This window comes from Arvicanthis niloticus, chromosome 8 (genome assembly GCF_011762505.2).
Source record: "Arvicanthis niloticus isolate mArvNil1 chromosome 8, mArvNil1.pat.X, whole genome shotgun sequence".
Taxonomy (NCBI): Eukaryota; Metazoa; Chordata; class Mammalia; order Rodentia; family Muridae; genus Arvicanthis; species Arvicanthis niloticus.
In genome coordinates, this window is record NC_047665.1 from 66771559 (window position 1) to 66787666 (window position 16108).

The 16108-nt window shown below is 34.5% G+C and overlaps 1 protein-coding gene across 1 annotated transcript in view; it reads left to right on the forward strand.

Annotated features, from left to right (window-relative positions):
* Nucleotides 1–16108, forward strand: part of Malrd1 (MAM and LDL receptor class A domain containing 1) — a 665455-nt gene that overhangs the window by 127134 nt on the left and 522213 nt on the right. The window contains exons 12-13 of the mRNA XM_034509650.2: nt 2360–2533; nt 11257–11377. Coding sequence (XP_034365541.1) covers nt 2360–2533; nt 11257–11377 — 295 coding nt within the window. The remainder of the gene's footprint in view (nt 1–2359; nt 2534–11256; nt 11378–16108) is intronic.

Genomic DNA, 16108 nt, shown 5'->3' on the forward strand with positions numbered 1-16108 from the left:
TTTGACAGTTCCAAATACTGATGGGGTATGAGCAGCTCCTGCACAGCCAGGTTGGAAACTCTCTTTTGCATATTCACAAGCTGGGAACATGGTGAGACTTACAGCAGGGATCTAACATTTAATTGCCTCCGAGAATGGGAGTTCTTGCTTTCCATGGTATTTAATTAAACACTTTCCTTTGCCTTTCCATTTCTAATTTACCTGCGGAGGTTGAACTTGAGCAAGCATGGCAACAGAATCTAAGATGAAATGGACAGTAAAGGATGTTTTGATCAGATAGTGCCAATTAAATCTATACAGGAATATAATGACAAATTGGGACACAGAGTGGTTAGTATTTTGTACTGAAGAATTTAAAAAGAACATTAAAAATGTGTCTTTTTCTTACTGGCTAACTCTCTCTTTGAATGTTTCATTGTACTTTAAGATGTCTCTACAACCTTAGGGCTTTCTATGTGATAATGGGTAGGATAAAAAAAATCACTGTGTATCTGAACCTCATTTTGTGGAAGTTTTGGAAAAAAAATCATGCAGAATGAATCATTCCCTAACTGAAAGGATTAATCTTTTCCTCACACAGTTCCAAATCCTGAGAACACACCTCAGAAGGCCCTGGTAGAACAAATGAGTGCTGACGCTCATGGTAGAGCTTCTGATGTTAGGAACAAACAGAGAATGCCTCTTACTCTCTCCAGTACATAGTTAAACCATCGCCCTTAAATGCTATTATCATTAATGATGACTAAGGAGTAAAATGATTAAAATTTTCTAGCCTCCTAATATTTTATGTGCCTTAAATTATTGATGAATAGTACCCTATGAACATTCAAGCTCATCAATAATATCATAATAGGAAAATTAATGGACTTATTTGTTATAATTTTGCTGTATTGAAAACATAAATTTTTAGAGAAAGTTTTTACTGGTTTGGGGTTTGAATATAAAACAGCATACATAATTATTCCCAGTGTTATAACTTTGAATCATGATTTACACAACCCATACTTACAAGAAGCAAGAGAATAGGAACCTATTCTGGGAAGGTGGAAGACCCATGACTATGCTGGCGAAGACATATTCTCAACTTATTTTGTTGTGGCACATTTTATCTGATCTATTGATATTGACAAATGTTAAAAATACTAACTCACACAGGTGCCCAAAGGAAGATATAGGAAAGGTTCAATGAACGTAATTAGTATTTTGTGGTATTACACATTTTAGAACCAGAGGGAAAAAGTCATATTTATTATTGAAATATTCTGGGATGTTTTATTTTTAAAATAAATTATTATATATACTTAGTGGAATTGTGAATGCGGATATATGAAAGTCGGAGTACAACTTACATAAGCTGGTCAATGTTATTGAACATGGGTATTGGCAGCAATAACATTTATCCTCTGAGATATCTTGCTGGCTTATTACTTTCTTTTTTTCCTGCTATTGAAAATAAATTGTTTTCATATATATTCTGATTACACTTTTCCCTTCCTCTACTCCTTCCACTTCCTTCTGCCACTTCTCCCCTCTCATCCAGATCCACCTTTTTTATGTCTCTTATTTAAAAAAAAAAAAAACAGGTTTCTAAGGGAATGTAATATAATATTATATAATATAATAATATACTCATAATATGATAAAGTAAATGCTAATATACTGGAATAGGACAAAACAAACAGGAGGAAGAAAGCCCAAGAAAAGGCACAGGAAACAGACACAGGCTCATCCATAGACTCTGAAATCCCATGAAAATACTAAAAAAGCGAGCCATATATACACACAGAAGACCTGTATGGTAAAAAGAGAGTAAAATTTACACATAAAATGTAACAAAATAAAAATAAAAGACAAAAATGAAAAAAAGGCTCTAAAGATGGCATTCAGTTTGTTTTCTGTTGGCCATGAACTGCTGGGCATGTGGTCTAACTTTAAGAGTAGTCTAACTTTCTTATGGAAAACTAAATTTCCTTTTACTATTGGAGATAGCTTCTGGCTTAGCAAGGGGAATGTGTGTCCATTTCTTTTAGCTCTAGCAAGCCCTGTGCAGGTTCCCCAGTCTCTGTGAGTTCATAGGACTTTAGTCACGTTGATTTAGAGGGCCTTATTTCCTTGGTTTTCTCCATTGCCTTTGGCTCTTACACCTTTTTCTCTTCCAGGGTTCCCTGAGCCTTGAAGAGAGGGAATTGAGGGAGAGATTTATTTATGATTGAGTGGGGGAGGGCAATCAGGCTACAACATCTGTGACCCATTGATGACCTGCTGTTTTAATTTATAAACAAAATATATGATATGTCATCTACATATCATATTTGTTACACACACACACACAAACTTATCTCTATACTTATCTCTATAGGTGCACTTTTGGTATCGTTTATCAGAGCATTCTCGTCTCTCTGTTTTCACAAGAACATCAGTAGATGGCAGTTTGCTAAAGCAGAGTGAAGTGACCAAATTCTCTGAATCTCAGTGGAGCCAAGCAAAAGTAGATCTCCATGCAAAAGCTGAAGAGTCTACTCTTCCTTTCCAGGTAAGCACATAAGGAATTAATGCACTGCATCAAAAGGTAGGTGCTTCAAGGTAATCATTTCAGACAACAAAGTAGCATATTCAATACATGTTCACTATACTAATAACCCAGGAATATTAATGGATATATTAATTACTTGCCAGGCAACTAATAGTTACTTTGACAAAATTTTTCAGAATTATGTGTAGAAGTGTAGCAACTAACAGAAACAAAACTTCCATCAGATGGCTGAGAAGAGAAATTTGGAAAGGATTTTAGAGCTGGATGGTGAGTATAGTGTCATGAAACACTGCCATCTAGATATGACACAGCTGTTGCCACCATGAGAACACAGCTGCAATGAATACCTGCACAAGGCAGAACCCTTCAACATCCATCACGGATAGAAGAGGTGCTTGTGATATCCCATAATTTTTTTTCAGGGTGCTAAGAAATTAAGTTGCAGAGGGGGAAGGGAATTAATTTTCTCTAAATGGTGTACTTAGGTAATAAGATGGACTTCATAGGTAAAGGAGGAGGGTTAACACAGGGTAAGGCAATCACAATCCATTGGATATGTGTATGAAAATGTCAAACTTGAAGAAAAAAGTGCATTTTCCTGAGTGAACTTGGCATATCTGAGGTGAAGAAAAATGACCTGGATTATGCCTATGTTTTTCTCCTACTGCTCTTGTCCAATAATGCAAGGGTGTTTGTTGACCTTTGATATAGTTGTTTTGATCAATAATAAAAGCAGGTAACTGTAGCTAAGTCAATGAGTGGATACAGAAATTCCACTTTCCTGGACCGTGACTTCCTTCTGGATGATGCAGTTATAGAAACTAGATCAAATGGTGGAGTGTTGAAAGTACATTACTCCCGAGTCAGGGGCTATGGTTGTTCAACTCATTGTTGTTCCACTCATTGTTGTCTGTGTAGGTGGGTTCTGGAATCTTAAATCCTTGGCCAAATATAGGATTATAGGAACTTGCTTAAGCCTTCTAAGCTTCTTTTTTACCTGTTGCTATGGTATGAGAAATTGACTGTTGGGACTAGAGTTGATAAATAACATACACTCATAAAATGTTTTCTTAAGAATCAAACAACAATACCAATCAACCAGAGCTCCCAGAGTCTAAACCACCAGCCTGGGAGCACATAAGGAGGGACCCATGGCCCCAGCTGTATATGTAGGGAAGGATGACATTGTCAGGCATAGATGTGTGAGGAAGACCTTGGTCCAGTGAAGGCTGGATGCCCCAGTGTGTGGGAAATTGTGAGTGGGGAGGTGGGAGCGGGAGGGTGGGTGGGGGGAATAGAAGTAGGAAGAGGAAAGATGGGATAGGGGGTTCCTGGGTGGGGGGATGGGGAAAAGGGGTTACATCTGAAATGTAAATAAAATATCCAATAAAAATTAAAAAAAAAAAAGAATCAGATGAGATAAAATGTAGCAGTCAAACAGAAAACAAAATATTTTGATAAGAAGCTATTAAAATCTACATCTGTGTGTTTAAATTATGACTTTCACTTGAACTCAATAGTACCTAGATAATAACTGACTGCTGGAGAAAGGCTGGGTTCTCATTGTAGGAGTAAATCTTTTGTCCTAGACAAAATAAATAAATAAATAATCTACGTAAAGAAATCTAGCATTGAGTAACTTACACAAAATAGCTGTTTTTGTTGCTGTAGTGAACATTACTTCTGTATTGCTTGAAAATGTTTTAAATAAAATCAATGTCAGTATTCCTTCATATTTTGAAGGGGAAAGTTCTTTTGATCTAAACTGTGGATTCAATAATTAGAGACTTCTATAGCTAGAGAAATTTCCTGAATCAATGCCAACATTTAATGGGTAAAACCATGACGACTTCTGTTGGGAGGTGTTTTACACAAAAATCTCCATGGATTCATCTCAGTATTAGTCTCCATGCCATGAAACAGATCACAAAACTGAGGTCAAGTTATTCTTTGTCTGTAGTTCTTGTAGTCTCCATTCAATTGCTTCAATATATTCATTTTTATTTAGATGAAAACTCATCAAAACAACCTATCAAGTATCTGTTATTAACTGATGTTGGGGAGAAAAGAGAATACCTGTTGATATGTCTAGCTGTCTAAGAAATACTATGAGTGGAAATGACTGCTGTTCCTTTCTGTGACTGGAAGTTTTCTTTCACTGTCACTGGAGAATTTCAACAAAGCATAGACTTAATTCTTTTTAATATTACTTACTTGAAGTTTGAGTTATAGATTTGCTTTGTTATGCAAATTGAGTCTTCCCCTCACTATCTGAAAGTATATTATTAGCTAGGTTGTAGACTAATAGTTTTGTGCTGTATTGTGTTGTGGTGGCCTCAGATGGTGATAGTTTCTAACATGACCCTGAACTACTGATCTCAGGCTCTCTATCCCATGTTTCAGACTTAGGCCACATTTTGACTTTTCTTTCCAACAATCCTTGACACTGGGCTTTTGCTGAGCCTTATACATGCCTAGTTCACCCGAGAGGTGAGTCACAGGTGGTAATCCACCTCTGTACTTTTGTCTGTCTGTCTTTAATACTTTTTCATGCTCACTGTAGCATGCATTTGTTGTAGAAAATACAGGACAGTTAACAGTAGCAAAGGGAAGAATCCTTTAACCTTTACCATCAAGTTTTATCATTATACGTCTGCAATCTCAAATCAGAAATTTGGTATTAAACTTGTAATGTAGTGTCCTATTGAAAATTGAGAGTTAAGATCTTTACCTGATGCCAATCAGTGAAAGATATTTGGACAGTTTATTTAACTATGAATATGCTTTTTGTTCATATCCTGTAAGGCAACCAGTAACAAACAGTACTTAGGTTATATGAACAATCTTAACTCCAAAGTATTCAGATCCTGAACCCATCTAGTCCACATAGACTTTGGATAGGAGTTATCGAGTTACAATAGCTTTCATATGTGGGTTAGCTTAGATTTTGTGCATTTATACAGATACATATAGTATGTAAAATATGCATCCTCATATGCTATAAATAATTTATTTATTACAGCAATATGAAATAAAATTATAAAGTATTTATAGCCAGTAATAAAGAAAGAAATAAACAAAAGTGCAGTCATACTTTGAGTAAATGTCAGCACTTGGCTTGTTGATGTATTAACATTAATTATCCGAAAAGATACAACTTTGATCTTGCTTACTTCTCCTACACAAAAGAATGCTGTTGTTATATTAGTTATAACAGCAATATAGTTATATTGTTATCAGATTTCTCTAAGTATTTCTTTTAAATACTGAAATTTTTCATTAAGATTTTAGCTATGTACAAGCTCACATATTAAGAAATAAAGGTGATATTATACCTATAAATATTCTATCTAGAGCTTAAATCTGAATGTATTTTAAGTGAGTATTTTAGAAACACTTCAAGGTTGGGACACTTAAGTCTGCAGGGCTGCATCCTTTAAGGGTATCTTTGGTCTTGGTTTGATCATTGGCTCCATATGGTTAAGCTCTGAACCTATTTATTTAGGACAATTCAATCCAGTCTAAACATGGAAAGAATAAAGGTCCTGGATTATGAGACCTATGTATTTCATTTTAACCATGAAATTTGGATGCAGTGAGGTGCTTTGATGTGAATTGGAGACCATAACAGGGAACAAATTGCTTCCAGTTTCCTAGGGAATAATCACCCTTCGTTGCTAGGACTTTAGTTCTCCTGCTGGGAAAGGATTAGGCTTTCTGTTGATTCTGTAAGGAAATTAATTTAACAGTGTTTCAGGAATCTCTCCATCACCTGGGTAAAAGAATTGGAAGAATTTTGGTCCAATAGTTAATTATATTCTGTCCAATCTGTTTTAACTTGGTCTGTTCACGTTTGGCTGCTACGCTGAGCCTTTTTTACATAAATAAATTCTGGCACTTTGCCATTTTATTTATTTATTTATTCATTCATTTATTTATTTATTTTTTACTTCTCTTCTAAATTCTAGTATCAAAAAGGGTTTTCATTTGAGTACTGTCTCTTGATTTCTTATTGGTCTAATGTATATTTAAACATATTTAAATCCTACTGAAACAGTTATAACATATTTTAGGTTTCATGTGAAAATGACTCTTTTATGTTTTCCACAATGAGTGATTTGATGTACATTCTCTATAAGATTTATTGTTATTAGTAACATTTTATCATTGGAAACATCAGTGAAGAGTACAATTTATAATGCAGAACTAAATATTATCTGTGGAAAGTTGCTGAGTCCTCCGTCTTCTTCATGTAAGGACCTCAGGAAACCTTGAGTTGATTGAAAGCTTTGGTGTGAACCATCTGCTGAGCAACTGAGATCTCGTTATTTCACGAAGTGACATGAAGGGAAAGATGTTAGGTTTTACTTTTTTTTTTTCAGGGTAAGCTTTGAGTTTTGTTGATGTGTAAAATAAACACTTGAATGTTAACAGTATTTATGAGTTATAATTTCAAAAGAGGAAGGAGGTTTGTTGTTTACAGTATAATTATATTTACATAAAACAAAACAACAAAGTTTCAGAAATATTTTTGTAATATTGTGTAGTTACAAGTAGCAACCGCTTAGGTTACACATTCTTCCTCCTTGGCTCTGTGACATTTCGCCAGTAACTTCTCTACAATTGTTTTTCTTTCACTTTAAAATGATTACAAAATCTATGCCACATTCACAAGATTAAAACTGTATACAGCAAATTCTAAAAATAAATGTGGCTGCTCCCACATTCTAGTTTCTTTTTATTTCTAACAAATTCTATTTTCTGTTAGTTCAGTAATTAGTTTTCTTCATTTTTTAATATAACAAGGCAGGAAAAGATGTTTATGTTTTATTTTTTCTGGGTAAGCTTCTAGTTTTGTTGATGTATAACATAATCACTTGAATGTTAACAGCATTTTTGAGTTATAGTTTTCAAAAGCAAGAAGTTTTATGGTTTACAAAATAATTAAAATCAAATAAAACAAAATATCCAAGTTTTAAAAATAGTTTTCAAAGGAAAATGAATGTACCTTTGATTAGAAAATGAGTTTTCAGATTACTTGAAGATCCTTTAAACAAAAAATTTTAGCTTCACTTTTCCATTGTTGAAATATTTCTTCTAAATAAACTGTTGTATACTTGTTAGTTTTCATTCTTGTAGTTCTGAAAGGTAACACATTTTAGACACAGCACAAAAAAACCTGCCTTATAACAACACAGAACAATAACAACAATAGCAAACTAAACCAACACACACACACACAACCCCCAAGTGATTAAAAATAATATGTAGGTGAGATGACTCAGTGAAATGGTACACCCAGCCAAACCTGAGGAATTTAGTTTAATTCCCACAAACTAGAAATTAAAAACTGACTCTGCACAGAGAGACCTACACACACACACACACACACACACACACACACACACACACACAGAGTTTTTTAAAAATAGATAGGAGCTGATAATAATTTATAGTTATATATTATAAGATCAAAGAACCACTTTTAAAAATTGGATTATTTTTAATTAATAGTATCATAGTAATCTATCAACACATGGTCTTGAATTTAATTGCATAGTAGTAAACTAGCAGGGTTGGTAATGAATGAATATTAGTTTTCTGTAAATTTTGAGGTATGTTTAAACTACATTTTAATAACATTAGTGAATCACTAATGGTGTTTCTGTTTAGCCAAGCTTAAATATCCAAATCTTCATGATCTATGATGTCAGTGTTCTACTTGACCTCTAGTAAGGACCTACCAGTTAGACATGTAGAGTAAAATGTACTTCTCTTCAGGAACACAGAGTGGTACCTCCAATATTCTGCTTCTTCTCTTCTGATATATGTCTTTTTTTTCTGGATTGGAGAAATCACAGGTTTTATTTTAATTGACATTATCAGTGCATAATATCAAAATATATACTCTGATTATAAATGATATATATCAGTAAAATACCAAAGGAGAATTTTCAAGTTCAAAGTTGCCACAAATTAACTAGCTAGTAGTTTTAACATTTTCTAAATTGTAGTGCTTATAATATTATGCAAAAACTCTATTCCAAAATCTGTGCTAATATTTTCTGCCTCTTGTGTGAAAACCAGATCTCTTAGCCAAGATTTCAAAGAAGCCAGGTACAATCAAAATTTTACAAACCATACAAATTTTATGTGTCACATGGTAAAATATCAAAAACTGCAAATAGAACAGCTGTTTTTCCTCATTGCTACCATCTACCACCATAGCCTGGGTTTTTTTGATTTAAACATACTGTACTGCCTTATTTTAACTTTGAGCTCATTCTATTCATTAATTACTTTTATGTGTATTTTTAAATCAAGTATATCTAGAAACCTAAACTATTAGGTATTTCAGACTATTGATTTTTATGTAAAATTTTAAAATCGGAAACACATGTGGAAGGTCTTCCCATATTACTTCAGAGAGACAAACATTATGTTGAAAGGGTGATTATTTCTTAAGGAATGTATAATTGCTATCAAAAGCAACATTAGATGCATGGTATGAGTGTTGAATTTAAATGGAGAAAAATGGGTTTAAATTAAATGCTATTTCTTGAATGAGAATAGCCACCACTGGCTGAAATATTTGGTTACTCTCTAATTGGTAGCAGTATTTGGGAAGGATTAGGAGGGATGGCTATATTGGAAGAGGTGTATCACTGGCTTTGCACTTTGAGGTTTAGAAAACCCAAACCACTTACAATTCCCAATTAGCATTCCCTTCACTTCATGTCTGTGGATCAAGATATGAGGCTCACCTACTGCCCGAGCTCTATGCCTACCTGCCTGTTGTCATGCTATCTGCCATAATCACCATGGAATCTAACTTCTTAAAACTGTAAGCCCGCCGGGCGGCGGTGGTGCACGCCTTTAATCCCAGCACTTGGGAAGCAGAGGCAGGTGGATTTCTGAGTTCGAGGCCAGCCTGGTCTACAGAGTTAGTTCCAGGACAGCCAGGGCTACACAGAGAAACCCTGTCTCGAAAAAAACCAAAAAAAACAAAAAAAAACCAAAAAAAAAAAAACAAAACAACAAAAAACAACAACAACAACAACAACAAAAAAACAAAACAAAACAAAACAAAACTGTAAGCCCTAAGAAACTTTTTCCCCCTATAAGTTGCCTTGGTTATAGTTTATTATCATAGCAAGAGAAAGGTAACTAAGATAGACAGTACATTAATAATGATAGTATTCCATAGGGAATATGTGTGCTCTATGAAAAGCAACATTAAAATATGGGGATATCAGGTATAAATGTATGGTAATTGGGATCCTTGTATATCCTAGATTATTTTTCTTTTAAATAATGTCATTCAATTAGTCTGTACTAAAATTATTCTAACTCATGCAATTTATCTGTTCAATTTATTATCCAGATAATTGGTTGCTTTCTAAACCCATATACTTTCTTAATGCCCTAAGGTTTACAACACCACATCCCCTTGCTTTTGGGTAGTATTGTCTATTTCTTCAGAGCAACATGTTTGTCAGAAGTTACTATTAGGGGTCAACTTAATTTTGTAAAAGGATATCAGCTAGGTCCTTTGTTGTTGGTGGAGTTCACAAAATAAGGATAATAATAGCAAATCAGTAAAAGTACCCATCAAATTTAATTTCACATAGGTAATAGAAATAATTTCCCCAAATCCAAAGTAAACTGTGTTTTACTTCTTGGGTTCAATGAGAAAGGACCGATAAGCAGAAGTACATGATTGAACAAAAAATATGATCTAATGGTAATATATGAAGACAACACTGTCAGCATGATGTCTCTACTCCAGGAAATGGAGAGCCATGTTCTGAGATTCAACATAAGTAAACTGTTAGTGTCTCGATATTAGATATTCACAATGATAAGATGAAGGTAGAGCTACCAAATATGTCCGAAGATGGTATCATTTAGCCATAGTGTTAGGGTTCTAGAAATAACTTACCTGGGTCTCTCGCTCTCTCTCTCCTTCATCCTTTTCTCCCTAACTCCCACTTTCTCTCTCACCCTTTTCTGTAACTTGCTCTATCTTTCTTGCTTTCATCTCTTCTTCAGCCTTCTTCTCCCACTCCTTATCTTCTCTGTTTTATTTTGTTACAATTTTGTTCTTGCTTTTGTAGTAGAATAAACACACAGAACAATATGAGTGGTTAACAGGAAAGAAAACCAAAGTATGCCAAGTCGCCAGAGTTTTGAAGTAAATTTAAATAGATGCCTCCTAGTGATGTAGTAAATGAATATAACTAACAGCTATACATGCTTAATGATTGTAATTATTATCACACAAAAGCATGTTTCTATATTTGTACATAATGTATATCCATATTTAAATATTCAGATGTGGAAATGAATCATTCCAGCCAAACCATTACAATGAATTTATATCTCAATTAAATTGAGGTGTACACCACACAGTTGATTACCCAAAAGAGCACATTTTAAGTGCATATGACTCTTAATGGCAATGGAAAGCATGCCCTTCACTGGTGATGAATGCTGCAACTTTTAACAGAAACAAGGTTACCTAACATTAAGGTTATATAAGAGGCTGTCAAAGCAGTTATGACTATGTAACTTTATAATTTGAATGCTCAGGTCACAACAGTCTTCTAAAATTAGATTGAAAAATGGAACAGGTGTAAATGAGTTTCTTTATTGAAAGAAAATGATTTTTAGATTTAACTTCTATGGTATATTTTAATAACTTTATCTCTCTGCAATAACAGTTAATTATAGAAGCTACCATTTTGTCACCAAATGCTACTGTTGCTGTAGATGACATCAGTATATCCCATGAATGTGAAATTTCCTATAAGTTACTTCGAAGTACCAGCATTCAAAATAAAGGTAAGATATTTTTTCTTGTGAGTATTGTAACTTCAGTCAAGCAACTTTCTCTTATTTTTTAAAAAAACTATAGTCAATAATATTTAATACAGGATGCAGATCCACTTGATATATTTTTCTGTGTTAAATAATTTTATTTACAAAATAAATTATTTGTTGCTTTAAAGACATTCTTCTTGTTTTCAGATTTTCCCATCTTCTTCTCCCTCATCTTTTGGTGTCCGCCACTAGTACACTTCTCAATGAATCCATACTTATTTCTTCATTCATATCTTTTGTTTTTGTATGCTATCCACTGAGTGTAGAGTTACTTGCTTGTGTGTGGCTGAAATTCTTTCATGGAGCAAGGGCAACTTACCTTTAGTTACACCACTGAAGGAAGTGATACACTCCCCTAACATGCAGTCATTGCCAGCACTGCCTCTGTGAAGGGTAGGGGTATCATAGGCCCCTCCCTCATCCATGCTGAAATCTTGAGGGACCCAATCTTGTGCAAGTCTTATGCAGATTAGCATGGCTTTATTGTGCTCCTGAACATAATGACCATGTCATATTCAAAAGACATCGTTTGTTACACATATCCCCATCTTGGCTCTTACAATCTTTGTGATATTTCTTCCTTGATGTTCCCTGAACCTTGAAAGTGGGTGTTATAGCTGTTGTCATTTGGATAGAGCATGTTATCACTACTTATTCTAGGTGTTTGGGAGAATTACATAATCTTCATTAACTACGGACTGCTGAGGCAAGAAATTTCTCTGGTAAAGCCTGAATCCAGAACTAATGTGTAGGTATAAAATTGAATAATTAGAAATATATTTAACAATAGAATTGCTTAACAAAATGATAGTAGTAGGTTCTTCTTTAGGACATATAACATATGAGTCAAGTTTACAGAACCAGGAATGAGTTGTTTTCAGTGTAATAGGCCTGGAAACCAATCTTAACTACTATTCTAAAGATTATTAAAAATACACACAGAGTAACTTGAATGAAGGGTACAAAGCAAAGAAGAATAATGATCCTCCCAGAAGTTCTGAGTCAGCTGTGGATTATTTCTCTAGAAGTTGCTGGCCAGGGATGGTGCTATGATTCCTCAAAGACTATTGCCAATGTTCATGATTATCCATCAGAACTTGATGCCAAGACCCTGTTGTTGAACACTCTATTTTAGTTATAGACCTTAGAAAAATTGAACTAGATCTGAGTTGCAAGCTTCTTCTACATTGGCTAAACTTCATAGTCCTCAAGAAAGTGCTATGCAGGGGAGAAAATTCAGGCCCACCCTGCATTGCCAGACACACACACACACACACACACACACACACACACACACACAGGTAGAATATACTATTTTCTATATATTGAGATCTAGCATAAAGACTAATTTTGGAGGTTAATATTTAAACTTGAAAATTAAATGTATGGGCTATACTTTCAAATTTTGAGAGATACATAAAATGTGTAAAACTCAAATTTGGGTGGTTAACATTTTATCTCCCTAAACATTTACCTTTTAAATAAATAAATAATAAATGCATATATTTATGGATGAGAGTATGATTTCTCAGTACATGGATATGATATATACTGAGCAAATTGGGTCAATTAACACTTCTAGCTCCTCTTTGTTGGAGCTTTATAATGTTTCTATCAAGTTATAAAGTCTGCAACAGTTTATTATCAACTCTAATCACTCCACTGTCCTGTAGAGAGCATGATAACTTACTGCTTTCATCTATGAATATCTTAGTTCTTATTATCTAGCCAGTCTTTATATTCCTTTAGTCAGCCTTCTCAGCCTATAGTAACCTGTATCATATTCTCCAACTGGCTTATTTTAAATATCCATATATTGGAGAAAATACACAGAATCTGTCTGTCTTATATCACTTAGCTTCAACACAATCATATCTATCCATGTGAAACAAATAAGGGGCTACTATTATTTTCTATGGTCTACAATTTAAAAATCATTTTCTTTTATTTAAAATAGTTTTTTCTTACATAATTTATCCTGATAACAATTTTTTCTTTCTCTAATCTTCCCAGTTTGAGCCACTCCCTTTCTGTCTCCTATTAGGAAACAGACTTTTAAGGGATAATTAAAATAAAACAGAAGGAAAAAACAAAAACTAACACATCAGAATTAGACAAAACAAACAAACAGTAGGAAATGAACCCAAGGGAAGGCACAAGAATCAGAGAGCCACTCACACACTCTCTGTAATTCTATAAAAATACTACAATGGAAGCCATATTATGAGCATAGAGGAAATATGATTGCTACCTTGTGCAGGCCATGTGCTTGCTGCTTCAGTCTCTATGAGTTCTTTTATGATCTTTGATCATATGGATTTGAAGGACATACCTTCTGGCTCTTGCACTCATTTCGTTCTCTTGTCTGCAGGGTTCCCTGAGCCCTGGGGAAATGAATTTGTTGGAGACATCCCATTTACAGCAGAGTGTTCCATGGTCTCTTACTCTCTCTGTAATATTTGGGTTTTGGCATTTGTTCTCATGTTCCACACGAGGAAACTTCTCTGATGACTGAGCAATGCTTTGATCTATAGGTATAGCAAAATGTCATTAGAAGTCATGTTACTGCTACATTATTTTAATAGAAGAGTAAATTTTGGTTTTCCATTAGATCTCTGGGTTATCTGATCTCAGGTTCTTAGCAGTCCAAGTAGTGCCAGGTATAGATTCTGTTTTGTTGACTGGTCCTAAAGTCAAATTGGTTGGTTGTTCCCAAAAGCTTTGTACCATTATTGCCCTAGCATTTCCTGCAAGCTGGTCAGCCTTGAAGATCAAGGATTTGTGACTGCATTCATGTTTATGTTTCTATTTTGGTAGCATACTGCGTACCTTCTAGTACCAAGGATGCTATAATGTTGGGATGGAGGCTTTATGTAGGCACCAGGTTGACTTCTCCATGTTCATTGAGTGGTGTAGGCATTGTCTTATTCAATACACCTTTGTTATTAATTTTTGGAGACCAACTGATATCATTTGCAATAGCCTGGATTGTTTGAGGATTTCAATGGTATTCTTTTGACCCACAATTCTGTTATATGTAACCCAATCCTCATACTGGAAGCTTTATTTGGTGGAAGAGATGTCCATTTTGAGGTTTTATTTCCCATATTATTCAGTGATTTTATTTACATTGCCTTCATGAGTGTATATATCTTAGGAAGCATCTAGTATATTAGGTTTCCACACAATACCTCAAATGGCGCTTATTCGCAGTCATCTCTACTTATATTTGCTTCCTTGTTGTCTTTTCTCCTTGCCCACTTGATGCTCCCATTTCAGCCCTCCCTGTCCATCTGTAATGATATAGTCTATTTCTCTTCCCTAACAAGATCTTTCTGTACCTCACATTCTCTTATACTATAGCTAACCTCTGTGTTTCTGTGGAGTTTAGCTTGGTTATCATTAACTTAACAACTAATATCCAACATATAAGTAAATACATATTATATTTGTCTTTCTGGGTCTGGGATACCACACTGGAGATTTTTTTTCTAGTGCTGTGTATTTGACTGTGAATCACTTGTAGGAAAGCATTATTTTAAGTGGCTGAATGTTAGTGAATTATGAGTGCATACAAATTTTTCTTTACCAAACCATTCATGATGAGCACATGGTTTGGCTCCATATATTGGGTGTTATGAACATTATTTTAGGTAATAATCCTTTATTAAAAATATCATTAATATTTTCAAGCTATTTATTGCTTTGTATGTATGAAAGTTTTGCCAGTATGTCAATGCACTATGTGTGTATAGTGCCCCCAGAGGCCAGGAGAGAGAGATGAATCTTGTGGAACTAGAGTTACAGATGATTGTGAGCTGACATGTGGGAGCTGGGGATCAAACTTTAGTCTTATAGAAGAGCAGCCAGTGCTCTTGACTGATGACCCATCTCTCTACATCTCTCTAACCCACTAGAAAACATTTTTTTGTTCTACAAATATATAATTCTGTGTGCTAGCATTATACACATGAGACTGTTTGCCCTGCATGCATAATAAACCTTTCTAAGTTCGTTCTCCCTCTCCCCCCCTCCCCCCCTCTCTCTCTATCTCTCTCTCTCTCTCTGGTGTGTGCATCTGTGTATGGTGTGTGTTTTCTATTTCTGTTGTGTGTGTGTCTGTGTATAGTGTGTGTTTTTTATAAGCAATGAATGATACAAAGGAACAAATTTAATGATGCATTTAATAATTGATGAGTTTTAAAGAGATAATCTGTATTGCCTTATTTCTGTTTAATTAATCTTTATGTTTTTCTAAATTATAGACAATATTAATAGAAGTTAGATAATATGAAAGTTTCAAAGTTGACATTGAATGCTGTATAATGAAGGCTAGGGAGAAGGAGCCTTTCCCCACTTACAAGGACCACACTTTGCATTCCTTTATAAAAAGACAGGTTAACAAAAGAAAAGAATAGCAAATTTATGCAAACGAAGTTTAATATAACATAGAAAATCTCAGGAGTAAAAATAGAAGTGACCATTATAAATTGTCCACTGTTGTGCTTAAATTCTGTAAACGATAATGGCCTCGTGAAATGTGATTGAACAAAAGAGCATAGGATGCAGTGGTAATAGATCAAGGGAGGAACCTGAGCCAGGCCCACAGGTTCAGAGTCATCTGGTCTCTGTGTAGCATTCTTTCTTCTTAGATATGGTATTGACTTTGAATAGAGTTGGGGGTCTTAAGAC